Source organism: Nansenia antarctica, assembly GCF_963989245.1.
Source record: "Nansenia antarctica genome assembly, chromosome: 11".
Lineage (NCBI taxonomy): Eukaryota > Metazoa > Chordata > Actinopteri > Argentiniformes > Microstomatidae > Nansenia > Nansenia antarctica.
Window position 1 is genome coordinate 17,964,225 of NC_137681.1, and position 21,104 is coordinate 17,985,328.

Here is a 21,104-nt window from a genome sequence, read left to right on the forward strand (position 1 = left end):
AGCCCTTATGCCCTCCACAACACCACAACCCCTCTCAATGCCGTCGCCCAGCCCTTATGCCCTCCACAACACCACAACCCCTCTCAATGCTGTCGCCCAGCCCTTATGCCCTCCACAACACCACAACCCCTCTCAGCAAAGCTCAACAACTGGAGCTGCTTCAGACCTTCGACCCTGGAGCTCAGTAGAACAGCAGGGGTATTGTTTGGACCTTCAGCTGGAGCTCTGCACACACACACACACACACACACACACACACACACACACACGCGCACACACACACACACACGCACACACACACGCGCACACACACACACACACACACACACACACACACACACACACACACACACACACACACACACACACACACACGCGCACACACACACACACACACACACACACACACACACACACACACACATTGGGTAAACAACATTCAGTGATTTGACTGTTCTCCCTATTCAACAGGCCAGCTAGACTAATACCCACTCCAAACCCAAACACTCTTACAGCATAATCCGGTGGTCGTCAGCCCTGCTCCTGGAGAGTGCAGGTTTGTTTATGACCAACCCTGCTCCTGGAGGTGACAGAGAAGAGGAGACACTCACTGTCATGACTGACTCGGTGGTCCGTCGGTCCAGGGACTTGGCTCTCCTCAGGGGGGGCAGAGAGGAGGGGAAGTCCAAGCCTTGGCCCAAGTCATGTCTCTGATCCTGCAACAGACGAGCATATTCATGGGTTCACCAAACATGACCATTGTCATTTGTGATACTTTAGGTAAATAACTCGACAACCAAATGAGAGATTCTATCACGACTCGAATGTCATAGAAACAAGTTCCTCTACTATTGAAGTCACATGTTTCCTACAGGAACTCAAGAGCCTTGCACTGAACCAGGGAGAGTGGAAACAAAGCACACATGCTGACACAAATGAAAACATGCCTTCTCCCCTTCTCTAGCCGTGAGAGTGTGTGTGTGTGTGTGTGTGTGCTCGTGCGTGTGTGTGTGTGTGTGTGTGCGTGTGCGTGTGCATGTGTGTGTGTGTGTGTGTGTGCGTGCATGCTTGCGCGAGTGAGTGCGTTTGTCAGTAAGAAAATGCTTTTAAAACATCAGTGTGTACGTGCAGGTATGTATACTGAATGTTGCTACTTTATCCCCTGTATCTATGCCTGTGAACTGTCAAACATGTCTGACAATACCAACAGGACAGGACAGATTTGGAGTGTGAAAGCAGCTCTCTCTTTCTCTGTCTCTCTCTATCTCTCTGTGAGGGTTTATCTGTGTTAGTCCTGTAGGTAGGCCAGGGTGGACAGAGGAGGTCTATCCAGGCCAGGGTGGGAAAGGGGAAACAGAATCACCAAGTGAATCTCACCACAGGATGGAAACTGGAAATGAACACACACTCCTGACCTCTGGCCTCCAATCAAAACAAAGGCAGGACAGAGGGAGGGAGGGAGGGGGAGAGAGAGAGAGAGAGAGAGAGAGAGGGGGGGGGGGGGGGGGGGGGGGAGGGAGGGAGAAAGAGAAGGAGAGGAGAGAGTCCACTTAATGTGCAACTGCTTAAAGATCCAGCTAAGCTCATATTTCAGTGCTCAAGTGCTGTGCCATGTGATGTTGTTTGCAAAACACCAGTTTGAAGCGTAACAACACCCATTGTGAACCTGTACACAATGTTAGCACTGTTAGCAACTACACACACACTAGTGTACCTCTCTGTGGAAGCGTCTGTGCTCGCTGCGGCCTTGTCTGGCACCTCCACTCTTCCCTGCGTTCTCCACCTCCATCCTCTCTGCGTTCTCCACCTCCATCCTCTCTGCGTTCTCCAGCTCCAACGCCTCCAGCTTCTCGATCACACCCGACCGACTGCAACACACACACACACACACACACACACACACACACACACACACACACACACACACACACACACACACACACACACACACACACACACACACACACACACACACACACACACACACACACACACACACAGGTTAGAAGTGAGGGGAACTGGAGATGATGTTAGGATTACCACAATAGAACACAGGAAAGTACAAGATTACAAAGAAACAAAAAAAAAAAAACTCTGCATCAGTTGTGCAACTGGTTTGGAAGGGCTTGAAAGTTGGGGTTTTATGGGGGCTTACATCAAACTTGGAGTATTTACAGAGTAACAAACACGAGGGGGGAAATGCGGTCAAAAGGGATCATTTTAGGCTCTGTACATGCACTGGGTGGACTATGAGATTATACAAAAACAAATTAGAGTGAAAAGGACAGTCTGTGCTATCACTATGTTCATCCCCTCCATACTTCTGCAAACAGTGAAATGGTAGACTGCCAGCTCTGACACATTATCACACACATCCCTTCCTCCTCTCTCCTTTGTTAGAGAAATTCAATTCACAGAGAAAGCAAAGCAATGGGAAATATTAAATGACTTTTTTCCCAATGCTGCCCTTATTTGGGGAATCCTGTGCTGTAGCTAGTAGCTGCCATCCTTAAAAGGCCAGGAAAGAGAGAAAGAGAGAGAGAGAGGTGAAAGGTATTTAAGTCACATGATCGCTGGCTGCTTCACTAGCTGCTGGGTTCAGAGTGGCACTGAGTGTGTGTGTGTGTGTGTGTGTGTAACAAGAGAGATCGGTTCCCATAAACCTCATCTTAACCTAAATGGACTAGTGATCTGTCTACAGCTAGACAGACTGAGCATTTCTCCTCTCCTCCCTCTTCCTCTCAGGACTGGTTTTAGATGGAGGGATGAAGGAGGCAGGAAGTTGGCTCTGGGAGGAAAAGGATGAAGCACACCCCCATCTCTCTTTTAGTTTGTTTGAAATACCCCTCTCTGGGGTGTGTGTGTGTGTGTGTGTGTTTATATGTGTGTGTGTTTATATGCGTGTGTGTTTATATGTGCGTTCATTTATATATGTGTGTGTGTGTGTGTGTGTGTATGTGTGCTTGTGAGAGAGGGTGACCTCCGACCTTTCCTACAGCAGAGCCAGGGACGGATGTCTGAATGGAAAGTACAAAGCCTGTTGATTCAGCGGGTGTTTACATTGAACATGAGCTCTTATCAAACCCGGTGGGGAAAGGTAGCTAATTATCAATAACAAATATCCGTCTTCCCTGTGAGAACCACACGCAAGGGACATTTATAGAAGGCATTCACAAATAACATGTTGTATGGATTTCACCAAATACGGCCTTTTCCTCTCCTCTCTCTCCTCCTCCGCAGGTCCATCGGTAGGTCTGTGTGTGTGTGTGTGTGTGTGTGTGTGTGTGTGTTTTCAAGCAGAGGCGCTGTGTGTGTCTGCGTCATAGTGATGTGTGTGTGAGCGTACGTCACAGAGCTGTCTGAGTGCATGCCTTTAAAAGGATAAGCTTCTTCTTCATTCCAGTCCTTCCAGACCGGAGTGTCTGCTGGTTTTAACCTGGCTTCCCAGGGAGTCTACTAGCCTGGTTTACCTGCTCTAAATCAGTAGCTGATTAAACGCTTTAACTGCCAGAGAGGACAGAGCACTTTAGGATAAATATACAGTATCTGCTGATGTACAGACTTGCACGTCTTCTTAGGGCTAAAAAACTGACTCTGTCCTAACAAGGCTGATGATGGACAGACAGAGGGACATTAGGGGAGAGAGAAGGAGACAGACAGACAGACAGACTCACCTCCTCTCAGAGCTATAGACAGAGACAGACAGACAGTCAGACAGACAGACAGGCCGAGAGAGATATATATATAGATAGATAGACAGACAGAGACAGAGAGACAGACAGACTCACCTCCTCTCAGAACTACAGACAGAGACAGACAGACAGACAGACAGACAGAGAGACAGACAGAGACAGACAGACCCACCTCCTCTCAGAGCTACAGACAGAGACAGACAGAGAGACAGACAGACAGAGAGACAGACAGAGATAGACAGACAGACCCACCTCCTCTCAGAGCTACAGACAGAGACAGACATACAGACAGAGAGAGAGACAGACAGACAGACAGAGATAGACAGACAGACAGACAGAGATAGACCCACCTCCTCTCAGGGCTGAAGACGGCCTCTCTCTCCTGCCTCTCGGGGCTCTTCACCCTGCTCCTCTTCTCTGCCTTCCGGGCCTCGGCCTCCAGGCGGCGGGCGCGGGGGGTGTCATGGTGCCCAGGGTGCGGGTACCCCCTCTGGGCCGGGTGACTGTCCGTGCTGGTCACGGTGCTGCCGCTGGCGTCAGAGTCCAGGGAGCTGACAGAGCCACTGATGTGGGAGCCATTGGAGAGCAGGGAGCTGCCAGAGGGGAAGGGGTCGCTGGGGGCCGGGGAGAGGCAGCGGGGCAGACCCCCCAGGCTGGAGCAGGAGCCCGTGGGGGAGAGGAGGTCGTGGGGGGACTGGGGCACCGAGCCGTGGAGGGGTAGGGCACTCCGGTCCAACTCGTCACCGTTCACCGACCCAGCGTCTGAGCCGCGGCCCACTGAACCACAGTCACCTGGAGAAGGGAGGCGGAGAGGGAGACGCTGATAACAAATGCTGTCTGCCAAGCACCGTATACCTCCCCTTACAACTAACTTACAAGACACTTGTCTTTTTTTTTTTAAGACCAGAAAAAAACTAAAAAAAACAGTCCTCCGTACCTGCAGGGGGCGGTGGTGATCCCAGCAGGGGCAAGTCAGCAGCGGGCCACACAGCGGCTCCCTCTGCCTCTCTCTGGCTCAATTCCTCCTGCCAGATGATGGAGCTGGAGTCTGGAACCTTCTCTGCCTCTGGGATACCAGACCCAGTCACAGGTACCTTGGCTGGACCCGGCTCCTGAACAACAACAACCACATTGTTAGCTGCTGGACAGCAAACAGCTGCTGTTAAATCCAAGTGTGACACAAATGACAGCTCCTTAGCTAATAACCTTACTGCTTAAGTGAAGTGCACGGGGCAGCTTTGAGAGAGCTTATTGTTTGTTACCTGTGAGGTCGTAGGCTCCACCTTGCGTTTCTTCTTCTGGTTTTGCTTGTTGGTCCTGGGATAAACCACCAGCTGTTCACTCCATCTGAGACAGAGGGGAAACACATGACCAGGTTTTAGGACGGTTCACACCAGACAGACAGACAAACACACACAGACACACAGACACACAGACACACAGAGGATGTACCCATTTATGATCTCTTTATTCTCTCCTCGGATGAAGTACTCCTGTTCCGGCGTGATGATGCAGAGGGCGTTCTTCTGGCCCGTCTTGGGCTCAGCGTCGATGACGTCCATACACAGGTTCATGTTCACCGTGCCCTGGGGCAGTGTGCTCGGCTATGAAATGGGACACACACAGAAGCTACATTCACTTAAATGTTCATTCATGCCTACAGGCATCGGAGAGAGAAGCTATCACTCTCTCTGCCAAAGAAACGGAACCAGTATTGGTTTGTTCCATTTTGCACTACGAAATAAAACAAATATAGTCAAATAATAATAATAATAAAAAGATTTGTACCGAAGATTGGTTGGGGTTATTCAAGTGTACGATGATATCTCTTCGCTATTTCGGGATCCCAGAAAGGAATGTGCGCTGATGTAACCATGCATGGGCATTTGATAAAACCATTTCATCCAGAAATATGAAAAAACTCAAATCGAGAGTAAGTAGAACTAGCCTAGGGTATGAAAAACACTGCATTCCAGTACTGCACATCAAAGAGCCCATCAATTATGGTAACGGCTGTGTTTCGTCCTTCATGCCTCCTTTGCCTTTCACTGTGAGGACACGTCAGGCTTATCACCCTCTACTGTAAGGTCATTCCACTGTTATCAGCGGAACGTCACCATGGAAATCCTTTCAATTCCAGTGCTTGCTGAGTGAATAGGGAGGTGACAGACCCTGGGAGGCTGGTCTAAAGCTGCTTTTGTGTGCGGGAGAGAATGTGTGGTGTGTTGTCAGTGAAAGCTGGATCACTAAGTCTGTATTTTGTACACTAGCCTAGTATTATTATTATTAATTTTTTTAAATGAAGAAATCTCTCAGTTACTTGGGCAAAAAAGAATCCTGTAACAACGCCAGCACCATAATCTGTTCTCCAATATCTCCCATAGGGAAATGCAACGCACCTCAAACCATCTCTTTCAAAACACTAACTGCCAACATACGACTCATTCCATTTACTGTGGTACTGCAATTATCAAACACTCTTCAAACATTACTTTTGTTTGGGGGGGGGGGGGGGGGGATGATGTCATGAGGAATTCATTCCACATTACCCCATCATTGGCCCCCAAATCCCTAGAAATACTCCCATGATGCTACGTGCTCTACGTGTTCTAGTCTGGGCTGGGGTGATTCCTGCAGCGCTGTGATCTTGTCTGTTCTGGGGTGACTCCTGCAGTCCTGTTATCTGCCCTGCCTGCTGCAGATGTAAAACAGGTGGCTGTTTCTCCCTCCAACTCCTTTTAAGGCCTTTTCACGCAGGATCCTGCTTTATTAAGATCTGCCAGTAAACCCTGGGGGCTGCCAAATATGGAAATTACACTGGGTCACACTTAGAGAGCTCTGAGGCTGCAGGAAGAAGACTGGGTCACTATGGACCGCAGAGCGAGGGAGAACCTACCACTGGAGAGGACGAGGACTGGGGCCGGACGCCAATCAAAGCCATCCGCAGGCTGACGTCACAGTCGTGGGTAGTGACAGTCATAGATCGACAGGGTGAGCTAATACTGTACCATATAGCATGATAGATGCTAAGTGGGATCCTTGGGACGACCCCTACCCTAAACCCTAGCCATAAACCCTTTCCCTTCACCGTTTTAAATATAAACTCCAATGCAGTAACGCCCGAGTCACGCAATCACTGTCGCTGTGCCAAGGAGCGTAGAAGCATTAGACAGAATACGACACTGTGTAAAACTCCAGAGCTTTCCATAACAAACCCATAGGATCACAAGAGCAGCCGGGCCCGTGAGACGATCGTTGGCACTGTAACAATAAAACTGGAGAGAAACACATACTGGTATTTACAAAACTCGAAAAACTGTATTTACTACCAAAGTAGATGTTAGATGTTGCATCAAAAAATGGTCTGGGCAATGCCCTGGACAGTCTTCTGAGGTGAGAGAGAAGAGGCAGAGTGGGATGAAGATGCCCTTATAAACTGATCTTGGGCCAGTTTGGCAAAGTTCCCGCTAATGATTAAGATTAGAATTTTGGGATGGTCAGCTATTTCTAGATCAGCGCCTGAAGGCAGCGTCTGCATCTGATACTGGCATTAACACAAAGGACATCCATCTGCCAAAACTGCCATTCATACGCTCTGAATTATAGTGGGTTTGATTTCTCCACAGCAGATCCAATCCCATATCCTCCTATTGTGTCGCCCTGCTATGGGCTGGCCTATTTTTAGCTTGACAGGGGGATATCATTAAAAATAACAACTTTCTCACAAACCCTACAGTGTTTCTAAGAACGTGACACAAAAAGGAAACAAAATGAGAATAAGAATGAAAATGTTCTGAAATAGAGCCGTCTTCTACTTTCCAATTGACTAAAAGTCAAACAAACTGGCCAGATTTAGAGTGTAATACTAGGCCTCGACAGAGTTATCTTGTCATAGATTACAACTGCTCAGCTTCTAGAACAATAAAGTCTTTCTCAGACTCTGATAGTGGTCAAGTGTTTCTAAGAACATGACACAGAGGTAATAAAACATGAAAGTATGCTAAAATCAATTGCAATGGACAAAAAGCCATACTAACAAGGCGAATCTACAGATTTAGAGTGAAATGGGCCATTCATAGTTCATAATTGCCCTGGTGGAGAACCGCTCTTCGGCTAATTGTCAGCCAGAAAGATGGGGTAAACATCTAGAAAGCTAGAAGGACAATAACAATTTCATAACTTAGGCTACAGGGCAAGAGTCAACCTCCCTGTGTGTGCGTAGCCTGTAGGCCTACAGGATTTGAAACTAAATTGTTGTCAGAAGCTCACAAGAGAGCACGGCTAGAGAATTCAGTGGAGCACGCCACCCACTCTGTAAATGATAAATTCTTCAGGGTTTTTATTGCCCAAGCCGGTGGCAAGTCGCGTCAGAAACCACAGCGGGCTGTGGAGTGGAAGCCGCTGTTTTATATGGCATATGTGCCTCGACACGCAGTGCCCTCCATCTCAGCCCTCCTCGAAAACTCCCAGCACTCCACAGACAGGAACTTGCCACTCCATCTTCACCCCCTCCTATCCCACTGTCTGCTCTACCATGCCTAAATACCTCAGGGCGGCATTCACATGATAAGCAAAAAAAAAAAAACGTCTTTGTGACGGGAGCCATTGCTTTTTCCAATGGAGGACAGGGCTGCGCTTCTTACATCAGCTGTTTTCTCAGTGGCGTCGCGGGCAGCGGAGGTTTGAGGTAGCGCAAGCTGCGTCCAGAGTACAAACGTATCGAATTCTGGGCACAAGCTCCACAGTACCTTGCGGTGAGCTCCGCGCATGTTGCTTATCGTAAGGCTGCATCAGAAACTCAACACCTGGAAAAGACTAGGCCATAAGAGAAGCTCTGGGATGATTATATCTGACTTCTCAAATCTTCTAAAGGGAAAGTGTCGGTCAAAGAGGAACGCACTAACTGCGACCTCGTTCCCTCACACGCCATCCTCACGGACACTGGCCCTTCACCCCTGTGTCAGTCAATCTTTGCCTTCTTCCGTCTCAGTGTCTCGTTTTCCATCCTGCTCTCATTCACACTCAAAAAAACTCAACATTTGCAACACGTAAAATTGGGTTGTATTAACCGAGATGGGTGCTTGCCGTGGCAGGCCGGTGTGTGGAGTGTTTGGGTCTGGGGCATATCTGACGTTTCTGTGTGGTTTTGGGGGCTAATGCTCCCCTCTCCCTCTCTCTAGCTCTAGATCAGGGAGCCCGCTGTAGTTCACCAAATATGGGCATATGAGAGGAATGCTGCATGAGACTAGAGCATCTCCGTCTCCTCATCGCTAAAATAGTTGGGCTATAAGAGGCCAAGTCTTCAGATCTACGTACCACACGTCATGCTTCTATTCTACTGGTCCAAAAATATCTAGCCAACAACCATACAGCATCAACTATCGAATTCGAGGGCAAAATCCTTAAAACGGCATGGTCCGTCTACAATGGAGAGTACAGCTCTCACCAGGCTATATTTATTATGCTATATCTAGTATCTAGTGAATGGCCTCTTGGACATTGTTGATGTTTCCACTGTTTCGGTCCCTACCCCCCTTCATACCCCTCTGGGTTGCCTAACTCTGGCCTCTTCAGTCAGCCCAGAGGAGAGGAGGAGAGGAATTACTAACAATCACTTTGGGCAGGATAAGTACTGTAGCCCTAGACCATATTGGGGCTTTTATGGGGGTAGTCAGACAGGGAGAGAATCGCGGCTGAATTTACTCAATCTGGAACATCCTGTCCAGCCTACAATAATAAGCCAATCACGTATATGGCGAGTTGAAAAATACCAGTTAACAGCTGCATCACGGCAGATAAAATACTGGCTATCCTAGTGTGAGATGATGTCGTTCTACATGATGTCAGTCAATTAATCCAGCCTGATCAAACAGAGTTGCTGTAAACTACTCAAATAGGATAAGCTGACGGGAGGATACCAAATGGGCCACTGGTAGAAGCTAAGTAGTGTACACTTGTGATGATCATCATCAACAACAACAACAACAACAACAACATATAGGCTCTGTAGCATCAGTCATTTTCAGAAGCGAAACATCTTGAGCATTGTCATGTGGCTCGCTAATCAAGCGCATCGTCTTCTGGCGGAGCAGATAAAAGAGGAGGGTGTTAATCTGATCACTGGGAACAATGGCACCCTTTATCACCAGTCCTTCTGCCCAATTAAAGCCATTTCTCTACATAACCAACTGAAGAGGACCCCCGCCCTCTCTGCACTCGGAGGAGACGACCACATCAAATCTCATTGACAGAAGGACGGGCCTCATTCCATTCCATTCCATGCATGCATGACATATATTATGCTTCGATTTCTACCTCCACCAGTACGTCCACTGCAGCTATACAGTGTATGGGCGGAGGGGGGGTATACAGATGGAAAAGGGAAACAAAGACTAGCTGTCTATCTCCATTCCTTAGCGATCGCCATTTAGGTAAACACTCGTGACCTCAGCACCAGAAACTGTCCTATCAGCTCGAATTTGGAGAGAGATCCTATTCTGGGGGAGCACAAAATGGCCATTTTCCTGACCCAGTTTCCCAACCTTCCGGAGTGTTCCCTGAGCAGATGAAAAAGCTTGAAGACAATGAGGCCGACAGTGTTGGAACCGGCACAATCAAAGGAAAACACTGTAACACACCGAACGGGTGTCAGTCGCACACACAATACACTGAAAATATCAACACACACTCAAATACACACGCGCGTTTCCTCCCTTTGTCATCACTTGAAGAGCAGTGACGACAGGAGGAGAGCGAATGTGACTTTACACATCTCCTGCATCATCAAATGTCCCACCCCCCCACACACACCAGCAGAGATTGGGTACTAGCTAGCGCAGCTCAAGAGTCCAAAGTAGCCACCTCTGCTAGCATCCCCGCCTTTGTCTGCGGTACTGAGGGGAAAAGGAAATATGGCCAACAATATGGCCGCTTCTTTCACATCTATACAGATGCAGGACAGATGCATTGACTGTACTACAGTGCTTGAGAGAGATTGAACACAGCCCCTAACCCCATTACTCTATTCTATTGCCACTGAGAGCTTAAGGGAGCAGATACGCTTGCTTCCACTATTGCTTTCACCTGTCAGATCCTATCTTAGAAACCTAACTATCTCTTTCATTTATTAGACACTGGGTTACCAGCATAGTGCAGAGTAGTGCTCTGAGCCGTGTCCCCGTGTGATGTGAAATCTTTTTGTGTCTACAATATGACGGTCAACTGTCACCCCTCGGGTCAGAAGCTAGAATACCATCTTCACTGTCTAGTGGAATGTTCTGTCGACTGGAGCAGAATTCTGACAGCCAGGGTTCCATACTGGTCAGTTATACAGACGTAGGACTCCCTACCTCTAACATGTAGCCTAACCAGGGATGTTTCCTAGGCTTGGGCCAGTATTACAATTCTCAAACCGGTATACCTTCCTTCCAAAATACCCTGGTATGCGGTCAAACTTTTTAGCAGAACTTCAGCAAACTTGTAGCAAATATACGGTAAGTAGTTTTCTCTCAACATCAGTAGTTTCTCTCTTTGAAGGGTTATTGATCATGCTTTGTGATGCTTGTGCAAGTTTACAAGGTTTGGATGATGTTTATAAAACAAACGCTGGCGTGTATAATAATGGCAAAACACAGGTGGAGACTGTATTGACAGAAATAAACGGCCATGCTCTTAAATAGCTTTCCCTACCAGGAATACCTTACATCTGCCCAACCGTAATATTACCAGAGGCCATTTTGATTCAAAGAAGTGTAGCATAGTCCAGCAGCACCAAGCTTCAACCAACTATATCCATTGTGAACCTTGTGTGTGTGTGTGTGTGTGTGTGTGTGTGTGTGTGTGTGTGTGTGTGTGTGTGTGTGTGTGTGTGTGTCTGAGAGGCAGGCAGTGTGTGGGCCTCACTGTTTACACACAAGCAGCCTAATCTCCAACCTGATCGGCCAGAGGGTTTGGTCACCCGTGTCACACATTCCCCAGTGACACACACACACACACACACACACACACGACGCCATGAACAGATTTCTCAACCTCTTTCTTTCTCTAACCCTTTCCCTCTTTCTCGTTCCCTCGACTTCCCACTTTTTCCATCTGGTTACCCTCCTTTTATCCAATTCTGTCTAGACCTCTCTCTCTCTCTCTCTCCAACTCTTTCTCTTTCTATGTACTTGTTTGAGGTTCTGCAGTGACAGAAGAGCTCTGTGGGAGGCAGGGCGGGGCCGTTTCAACATCATAGGTCTAGCTCCCTCAGATAAGAACGCACCACAGTCATCATCACCTCTCCAGGTACCACTGATAACGTTGCACGGCCTAGATACCAACTTCACAGCTTGACTTCCTGCCGAACACACACAAGCTCCAATTCCACCCAGCCACTCAGGGTTTCAATGAAGCAATCAGGCACGAGAAACTAAACTATATCAAAATTATAATTACAGTTTAACGGTGTTAGGTAGTTACGGAGGGGGAAGCCAGCCTGGAACACACTTTTAAGTCAATCAGAATCATTCTGAATGTGAGGTGCTGGAATGACAGCAGGATATTGTGATTTTAGAGACCTTCTAGAAGGTCATGTGGTGTGATTAGGGGTGGGCATCGATGATCGATGATCGATTAATTGATCGATAAGGTCTTGGTTGATCACAAAATATTTTGGTCGATAATCGTTTTTTTTTTTTCTTGTTTTTTTTCTAATAATAATAATAATGGAAATTAGTTTGTCCACGTTATGTGTGAGAAATGAACTTTGCATTTGCCTTCGCATTGAATTTCACAACGCAGTACGGCATGACGGAAGTTCCCGTACGTTAGTGTAACCTGACCTCCAGTCCCAACTCCCGCTGTCCAGTCGCTGACAGCGGGAGTTGGGAGTTTCGTCCAGCAGCCGGTGAACGCCCGATTGATCGAGTTTCATATTAAAAGTATATCTTCTCGGGGTGTCAGCGCGGTGGCTCAAAATGATCGTATACTGATGGTGAATTTAGCAATAATAGTCTTATGTTTGTACCACCTCCATAACCGGTGTTATTCACGGGAAAAGCCGGTCAGGGAGGCACCCTTTGCAGGTCAATAACTTTGCAGGTCAATAACTTTTATGATAATAATTCCAACGTGTCCGGATAGAGTAGAAGACAGGGAATCCAACACTATTTGAATTTAGGCTACTCAGTACTCACTGCCTTGTTTAAGAGGATTGTTATCTGACTGTAGTGTCTAGTTAATGTGAATGAATGAATGTGTGCATTGTGCAATTCTGCAAAAGCAACACAAATAAAGTTTTTTCCCCAAGGAAAACATGTTTGTTATTTCTGCCCTATTTTTTATTTTATTTATTTTTTAATGAAAAAAACCCTTATTGATTAATCGATAATTGATCGTTAATTCGTTACGATGATCGAACAAAAAATGTTGATCGTTTGCCCACCCCTAGGTGTGATGTCTCCTTACCGATTCGTCCAGAGCGAAGCGCAGGCAGCCATGTTCATATAGCACAAAGAATCTCCTCTGCCATTTCTGTAGAGAGAGGGGAACAGGTCTGCTTATTCACTACTTAGTTAATTCACCATTAGTTAACTGTAAGTTAAAACCATTTGTAAACTGTTAGTAAATCATGATATCATATACAGGGAGACAGGAGATAGAGTGAGTCCAAACTACAGACCACAAAAGCTTGAACATTTAGTGAAATGTTTCTTATCACATGCTAAAAGAGAGACATTCCCCTCAGGGTGAAGGTTCATGTATGCCCACTCATTACAGTCAGTTTTATGGTGGGAATAGTGTTTGTGTAGTATGACGACTATACTCATGGGCGTCACCACCATATATTTGGGGGGGGACGTGTCCCCCCCACCTTTGAAACAAGGTCGTTTGGACCCCCCCACATTTGCCATCAAAAATATGTTGCATGACTGGTCAGCGTTATTTTCATTGCTTCACAATCAAATCCGTTCCACTTTATGAGTAGGGGATTGCCCATATCCAGAAATCCACTCCGCGTTTTACTTCTGTTTTTAACGGCACGCAGCATCAGACACGCACGCAGATTCGAAACATTCAGACTGAGGCAAGACGATATTTAGATCATCCACCAAGATGGATATAAGGATTTTTTTTTTCTAAGAAGAGAAAAGTAAGTCAAAGTCATCCAAGTTTTCCCGTGAGTGGCCAAACAGCAACATTGCGTTCTCCCAAGGTCAAACACAGCCAGCTTTTCTGATAAGAATGTTAGCACCTTATGAGACATTCTCTGTATTAGCAATAGAATTAGCATAGCCTACTAGCAACCAAATACGAGCTAGATCAGCTATATGGCACTAGCAGTTTTGTTAGGCATTACTAGTGCGGTTAGACATGTTTAAATGCAGAACAGACACAGGCGAAATGTCATCAAAAGCACAGAATGGCGACAAACACCTCACAGTGCTTACCTGTCCTGTCATTATTGCATCTCCTGCCCGTGTTCATTGCCCTGAGCATTTGCACTATTTAATTTGGCCATTGCACCCACCCAAAGAATAAATTTTGCATCTGATTGCTTGAGCTAGGGTTAAAAAATAAGAAGAAAACACCTGTTCCATTTATTTTTCTATTTCTAAAATGCTTGTGATTGTATTTTTTGTATTGATGATTGTATTTCTATGTCAAATGTTCTATTAGAGAAAAACAATATGAACAAGTGCTCAATGCATCCCCATTTCTCCTGATATAGGTGGTTGAGAGTGAGAGTGAGTCAGAGGCAGGGGCAGCAGGCAGGGGCAGTGGAGACAGCTCTAATTCACTCTTTGATTTTTGTTTTGTTTGTTATAGTTGTATGTTCTGCAATGCACTGAAGAGGGCCAAGTTTGATTGTAATAGGCTCTGAGTAGCCTAGGTACATATTTTATGTTTCCTCATAACTTTTTATTCAATTTGTTGACTCAAAGTTACCTCATTCTTTTCTAATTCACTCTTTGATTCTTTTGGAATCTTCATATTTAATAAAGTACCTAAAAAGTGCCACGTGTCAGTGTCAGGCCTCTGTGAGTTAAACCAAAACATAATAGTAGTCAGTAATTGCAGACCATGCCAGCTCCAAGGAAAAACAAAGAAAGAGGGAGATTATTTTGGGTGTAAAACGCACCAGAATGCAGGAAATTGAATCTACTATTTAAAAAATTTCGGGGGGAGGACCCCCAGACCCCCCGAAAAATAAGTGTCCCCCCCACATTCAAAAAGCTGCTGACGCCCATGACTATACTACATAAACACCAGGGACACCTGGTGAACACAGGAATCGGAGGACGGCCTCATTGTAATGCATGGAGGAGTGGTATCACACGTGTATTTGATACCACTCCTTACTCCTTTCCATGCAATACAATGAGGCTGTGCTCTGATTTCTGCCTCTACCAGCGCTCCCCTGATAACTGCATCGATGAGTGTAGTACATTTTGAGAGAATGCACCTCCCCCCATTCCATCCACAAAAACAAAAAAAACAGCTCATGGATGCTCTTACCCGGGATCTCTGCATTGGATTGTCAAAGTCTGTTCCCTCAGGGGCCAAGCACAACCATCCGCCGTAAATAGGTTTGGCCTGTAAAAGAGAGAAAACCGTGCAATTTAGGCAATCATTAAAACTAGGCGAGAAGAGGGGAGGGGAGAGAGAAACCCCAGCCTTTTGAGGTCCAGATGTGGCATCCCCTCTCACAAGGCAATTTAAAACCACACACAATCAGTTGGGGAGCCTCTCGGTGTAATCAGCTCTGTTTGATGATGCTTGCTTTCCCTTCAAATGTCCTCACAGCAGATGAGCAGGCCTAGTGAACGACGAGTTGTCGATGTGAGGGACAATGCCTGTCTATCAGTGGTGATTCAACAACACCAGCATTATCAATGTAGCTTCGTCTCATGTAGGCCAGGGCTGTTTAACCCAACACTCGATCAAAAGATCTGGAAACACATTAACATGGTGCCTGCCAGGGCATGGGGGGAGGTATTTTAAAATGGCTGCTCTTTACTCTCCATTAAATCGGAGTGTCTGTCTCTCTCTGTCTTCAGTGTTAAACATTTACCATGTATTTGTCATGGACTCTTTCTTTCTGGTCTTTTAGTCTCTCAGAAATCTAGGCTAGTGTCTCACCTGGAGTAAGAAAGTGTTAGATTATTACTAGTCTAAGATGATATCGGTCCTGCAGTCACTACCCCGTGTCCCTGCATGTCTATAATAAATGTATATGTCTTGTTGGAGCTTGCATAGACAGCCTATAGAAGCAGACAGATGCATTGGATCGTTATAAAAGGTGGTTTGAAAACTGGGAAAACGTGCCGTGACCTAGATAGAATAAATCAAGATTCCTGGTAATTTGGCAACAAATGACAGACGATTATTCCTGCACCTCTGAAGTCTACACACTGACTGAGAGACAAAAAACAGAAAGGGAGAGAGACAAGAGAGACAGAGAATGATAAGTGATGGATATAAAACAGAGAAATGAAGCATGAAAAGCAATGGCTTTAGCCTGAAGCGATGTTGGCGGGCCACGGAGCCAGGAGGCCTGGAGAGAGGAGCAGCAACGACACACCCCTGAACTTTTCACACACACACACACACACACACACACACGCACGGACGGACACACACCCACACACACACACACACACAGGATTGACTTCCTCTGCAGTGGTCCTCCAGTGACCCTACAGCCCTCCTCCCTCATCCCCCCCCCCCCCCTCTCCCTCCTCCCTAGCTCTCAGCCCTCCCACTGCCAGTGAGGTCAACTCTGCATTTCCTCTCCAGCACAGGGCTAAGGGGCCTGGAGGAGCAAGCCCATTGCTGTCAGCCAGCACTGGGTCCCAAACGGTGGTTCAGGAGGACCCGCTGGTAGATCCTGTATTAATAAGGACCCCCCACGTCTAGTGAGGACCTAGACCCACTCAGGAGGCATGGCCGGGAATCAAGACTAGTGGGGAAGGACATGGGAACGTCCACAACCTCACCCAGTCATGCCATCCCCTGGCTTTAACAGCGACATAGAGAATGCAACTCACCCTCTATGCTTCTACTTGGCAGTCTCACTAGAATGTAGACAACAGAATTGTCTTGAAAAACACTTGGTGCACCTCTAAGGGTTCGTGTAAAGCCATCAGAAAATCTTACTAGGCTAACTGAACTCTGTTTGTCTATGGCCCTGGGTCACACAAGGCCTGGCCCAGAGGCCTGGCTCAGAGGCCTGGCCCAGAACCGGCACTGGTGACAACAACCTCTGGGAAACTCTGCTCTAGTTTCCCAACCCCACACTTCCTTTCGCAAGGTCTTCATCTCCTCCCTTCCCTCCCTCCACTCCTCCCTCCATCTTCATTCCCTCCCTCTGAACTCCCATCGTACCCCTGCCTCCCACTCTCTCTCTCTCTCTCTTTGTATGTGTCTGTTCGCTTCTCTCCGATGCCTGGGGTAGGTCGGTTCAGCGTCAGCGATTGGTCCAGAACACAGCCCAAAGAAGGATTATCTTCTAACAAACCAACACATTTTTTTTTAGTTTTGCCTTTAACAGTCATGTGACTAACTCGGCTATCATTACAACAACAACTAAACCTAAGCCTACAGGCATTCGAGCTTAAGGGAAGTAAACGTCCTTTTTTCAGACTAAACAAACTGCAATACCAGAATCAGTTTCAACATCCCTCTCTCCCCCTGTCTACCTTCTATCCTTGGTGGGTAAAACAAAGAGAGTGTTTATATTGGATAGTATACTGTGTTCTTCGACATTCTACTCCTTCCTCTGTCTCAGATAGCTTTTCCATGTGGGCTTGGCCTACCTATTTCAATGTCGCATTCATGGTTTCATCAAATGGTGAAAATGGTGACTGACTTAGGCTAGCAGGTCAGGGTCGGTTCCCTTCAAGGCCTAAATAGCTTGTTTAATTTGGGGCTCATATTCAGATAAACCCCTTTCACACATACAAGCCTTCCCAGTAAATTCCATGGAATTTACCTGGTACGGTGTATGTGTGAACGCGATTTACACAGAAATTATCTCAGGCAATTACCCTGGTCAGGACCTTGTATAAATCCATGGAATTTAGAGTGAAGGCTTAGGTGTGAACAGAAGCCTGAAGATTGCCTGGTCCGGTTACGTATGTCTGATGCAAGACACCCACATCACATCAGCCAAAGTAGTGACGAATATAATTCCTCAACTGGATACTACTTCATTTCCAATGATAGTTGTGAACATGTGAAAGGGCCATTAGACTAATGAATCCTTTTTGGAGCCTTTCGTTGTGTTTTACCAGCATTAAGATTACATATTGAAGTCATCTGATGGGCTTATTAAGTTTATCTACAACAGCCCTAGTTAGCAGTTAGTAGTGCTGCCTTTGAGAGATCAACAGTAGGGTAGCGCTTCAACCAGAATTGTTTACAATGTCGTCCAATAATGATTCTCCCGTGCCAATGTTTCCAAAATGGTTGATTGTGGACAGTTGGGTCAACGGCTAAGGCTGAACTTGGGCGATAAACATGCTTTTGGTTAATCTAGAGGATAGCAAAGCACTTTCAAAAGGCTTTAGGTAGGCTAGGTCACAGAGCAAAATACATTTCGGAACTACAGCTTTGGAACTACACCCTCTCATCTCTAGACCTGCATGGAGACCAAAAGAAGCTTCTCTGGTTCTCTTGGTGATGTCATAAGGGCCTTGGAGAGAGTGAGGGCTGGGTCTCAGGGGGATTATGGAAGTGATGTAATCGTTAAGACTCCAATCTGACTCAGGAGTCGAGCTCTGAAGGGGTTAACCTGCAGTAATCATAAGCAGGCCGCCACACACACAAAGAAACTGACACACACACACTCACAATAAAACACACACACACACACACACACACAGAGAGAGAAAAGGATGCTGACGTTGCTATTTGGCTCTTAAGCCATGTTCAAGGGCCCATCTGGACCTCATCGCATGGGATCAATTACAGGATACAACACAGACTAAACTAATGATCTGTGAGAGCGAGAGAGCGAGCGAGAGAGAGAGAGTGAGAGAGAGAGAACTCTCATTCACAACTTCATTGGGCACTGGAAACCATGGGTACAACATTGTATCTCTAGAGATACAAGGGAGGTGAAAACATGAACATCCATTTTACTCATTCTCTCTGTATCGTGTCGTACCGAGAGTCCTAAAACACCTTTGCTATCTTGTAAATGTTTGTGTGACAGATTGTCCACCTAGCACAGAACATGTCCATCGACATATTTGGTAAACTCAAGACCCTGAAGGCATTATACTGTAAAGAATGACAACGTTGAGGTGAGGATACATGGAGAGGAGTGGCAATGAATCCACTTGAAAGTCAAGTCTAGGAGGCTAGTGGATTGCAATGTAAATCATAGGTTGGAATCTAGTATTTGTTTCAGCTTAATAAAAAGCACCAGTAAGTTTGAGGATCACTACTCGTAACAAACCTCTCTACCATTCCCAACACTGACAGAGAACCTCTCCACTGGTGTACAGTGTGATTGAGGCAGGGCAAAGAGCACTTCTCGGATGGACTGCTCTCAACAAATTGCTCACTAGTGTCCCAGGGAATCACCTAGCCTACACAATGAATGAACCAAGACTGGCTGAATAATTCTAAATGCAGAGGATATCAACTCTATTCTGAATAATTCTAAATGCAGAGGATATCAACTCTATTCTGTAATAATTCCTCTATAGATTTGAATTAGGCTAGTAGTGTCCTGTAATTTAATGAACAGGTTTAACCAAAAAGGAAAACCACTGCCAGCCATCCCAATGATTACCTAAACTTTATTTGAGAGCAGTATTCGTATGTGTTATGTAGGCTACATTTAGCAGCCTATATACAAGCCATACATTAAGATACCTAACCTGTTGAAGTAGGATAAGAGGTGTCACGTGTTAAAAGCTTTGTGGATGACGATCTGCTTATGAATAACCTATGATATAGTTGCTATGAAAAGTTCCCTTGCAAGTTTGACTGGCTGGTTACAATGTTGCCAACAGCCGATTTGTTACACAACTTGTCAGCTGAATGTGTCGCTCGCAGCCCCAAATCGGTTCTTTTACAGTTCAACATGGGTTTAGACAAGCAAGTACAGTTGTATACGGCTAATATCGCTGTAGTAACAATGCATTTACCTGATTCAGATCCTGATCGGTCAGGAGATGCAACTCCCGGGGTTTGAAGCAGTTCTGACATTTGCTTTTATTGAAAATGTTCGCCTGGAATTTCCTACAAGGATTCTCTTTTGCAGTAGACATTGTTGTACCTCGCCTCCCAGTCCCTTCACAGTCAAATGCAAATACTTTTTCTCTCAAAAATCAACAATCAACAGTGGATAATCCCCTTGTTTTCTTTGCGTTTCTTTCATCCGATTCGGAACAAGGGCCCGGCGATCAAATGCATGGTCAGAATAACTATCAAGCAGCAAGCTTTGTGTGCCGTTGAGCTGCACACACACACACACACACACACACACAACCCCAATTCAGTAGGTCTATTATTTAGTTGTACCCAATTTATGTTTTCCAATTCATGACAGCTAGCCCATCCAAGCTAGCAAGACACCGTTCTGTGATGAAGGAAGGTGATGGCCTGTGTAGCCTATCTATTCACAAAGCACAACAAGCGAGCAATGAATACGCTAGCTAGCTAGATGTTATTGCAATAAACGCTTGTTGTGATGAAAGCTGCACAATGGGTCATTGCACAGTGTTGGCAGCCTCAAACTCCGAGGCAAAAGCGTCCATTGGGAGGTAAACCTATGCCCGTTTGAAGGAGAAATTGTACAAAAAAAACAATAAGTAGTGGTAACTAGCTCAGTGCTAGCTATCCCAATCGCAGCAGCAGTCGCTCTTTGCTTTGCGAAGTTTACCCACAGCCTCTTCTCTGGCTAGCGAGTTAGCCCGCAAGCTAATGGCATCATCTCCCTTTTTCTTTTTTTAGCAAGGGTTTAAATTAGTGCAAAATCCAAATATTCTGCGTTGTTCAGTTCCCGTTGAAACACCGTGCTCGGCAGAGCGCTTCTTGCCGGATTCATTGAGGCATCGGCGAGTTTGTCGGTTTTGTTTCCATAACTCGCTGCGCCCGTGGGCTGATTTTCTGCCTTTTTTCGGGAGAGATTCTTTCCCAATGGAGGGAGGGCGCGAGCTCCGAGATTTGCTGCTGGAATTTCCTGGCGAATCTCGCGATAGTATAGAAAGCTCTCATACACAACGCCCTCTTGCTAGGGAATAAGCCCCCTACCTGCTGTCTGATGCATTTAAAACCCGATCCAGGTTCAGATTTTCCTACTTTTTCCAGCTTGAAGCACAGTGTGAACTATACATCAAAAGCAGCCCTGGGACCAGTCGAGTTTCTGATGGAAGAAGAAGCACTACGGGGTCAAACCACAGAGTTTGGAAGCAA

The 21,104-nt window shown here is 46.2% G+C and overlaps 1 protein-coding gene across 3 annotated transcripts in view; it reads right to left on the reverse strand.

The window, feature by feature from the left end:
* Positions 1-20,621, reverse strand: part of LOC308168105 (myosin phosphatase Rho interacting protein) — a 38,840-nt gene extending 18,219 nt beyond the window's left edge. For all 3 annotated transcript variants that reach the window (XM_080542581.1, XM_080542582.1, XM_080542580.1), the window contains exons 1-9: positions 19,835-20,621; positions 15,192-15,269; positions 13,140-13,205; positions 5,145-5,296; positions 4,955-5,039; positions 4,630-4,804; positions 4,043-4,484; positions 1,715-1,868; positions 612-716 (exon numbers count right to left, since the gene is read on the reverse strand). In XM_080542581.1, coding sequence (XP_080398707.1) covers positions 612-716; positions 1,715-1,868; positions 4,043-4,484; positions 4,630-4,804; positions 4,955-5,039; positions 5,145-5,296; positions 13,140-13,205; positions 15,192-15,269; positions 19,835-19,957 — 1,380 coding nt within the window. In that variant the 5' untranslated portion in view covers positions 19,958-20,621. The remainder of the gene's footprint in view (positions 1-611; positions 717-1,714; positions 1,869-4,042; positions 4,485-4,629; positions 4,805-4,954; positions 5,040-5,144; positions 5,297-13,139; positions 13,206-15,191; positions 15,270-19,834) is intronic.
* Between the last annotated feature and the right edge of the window lie 483 nt (positions 20,622-21,104).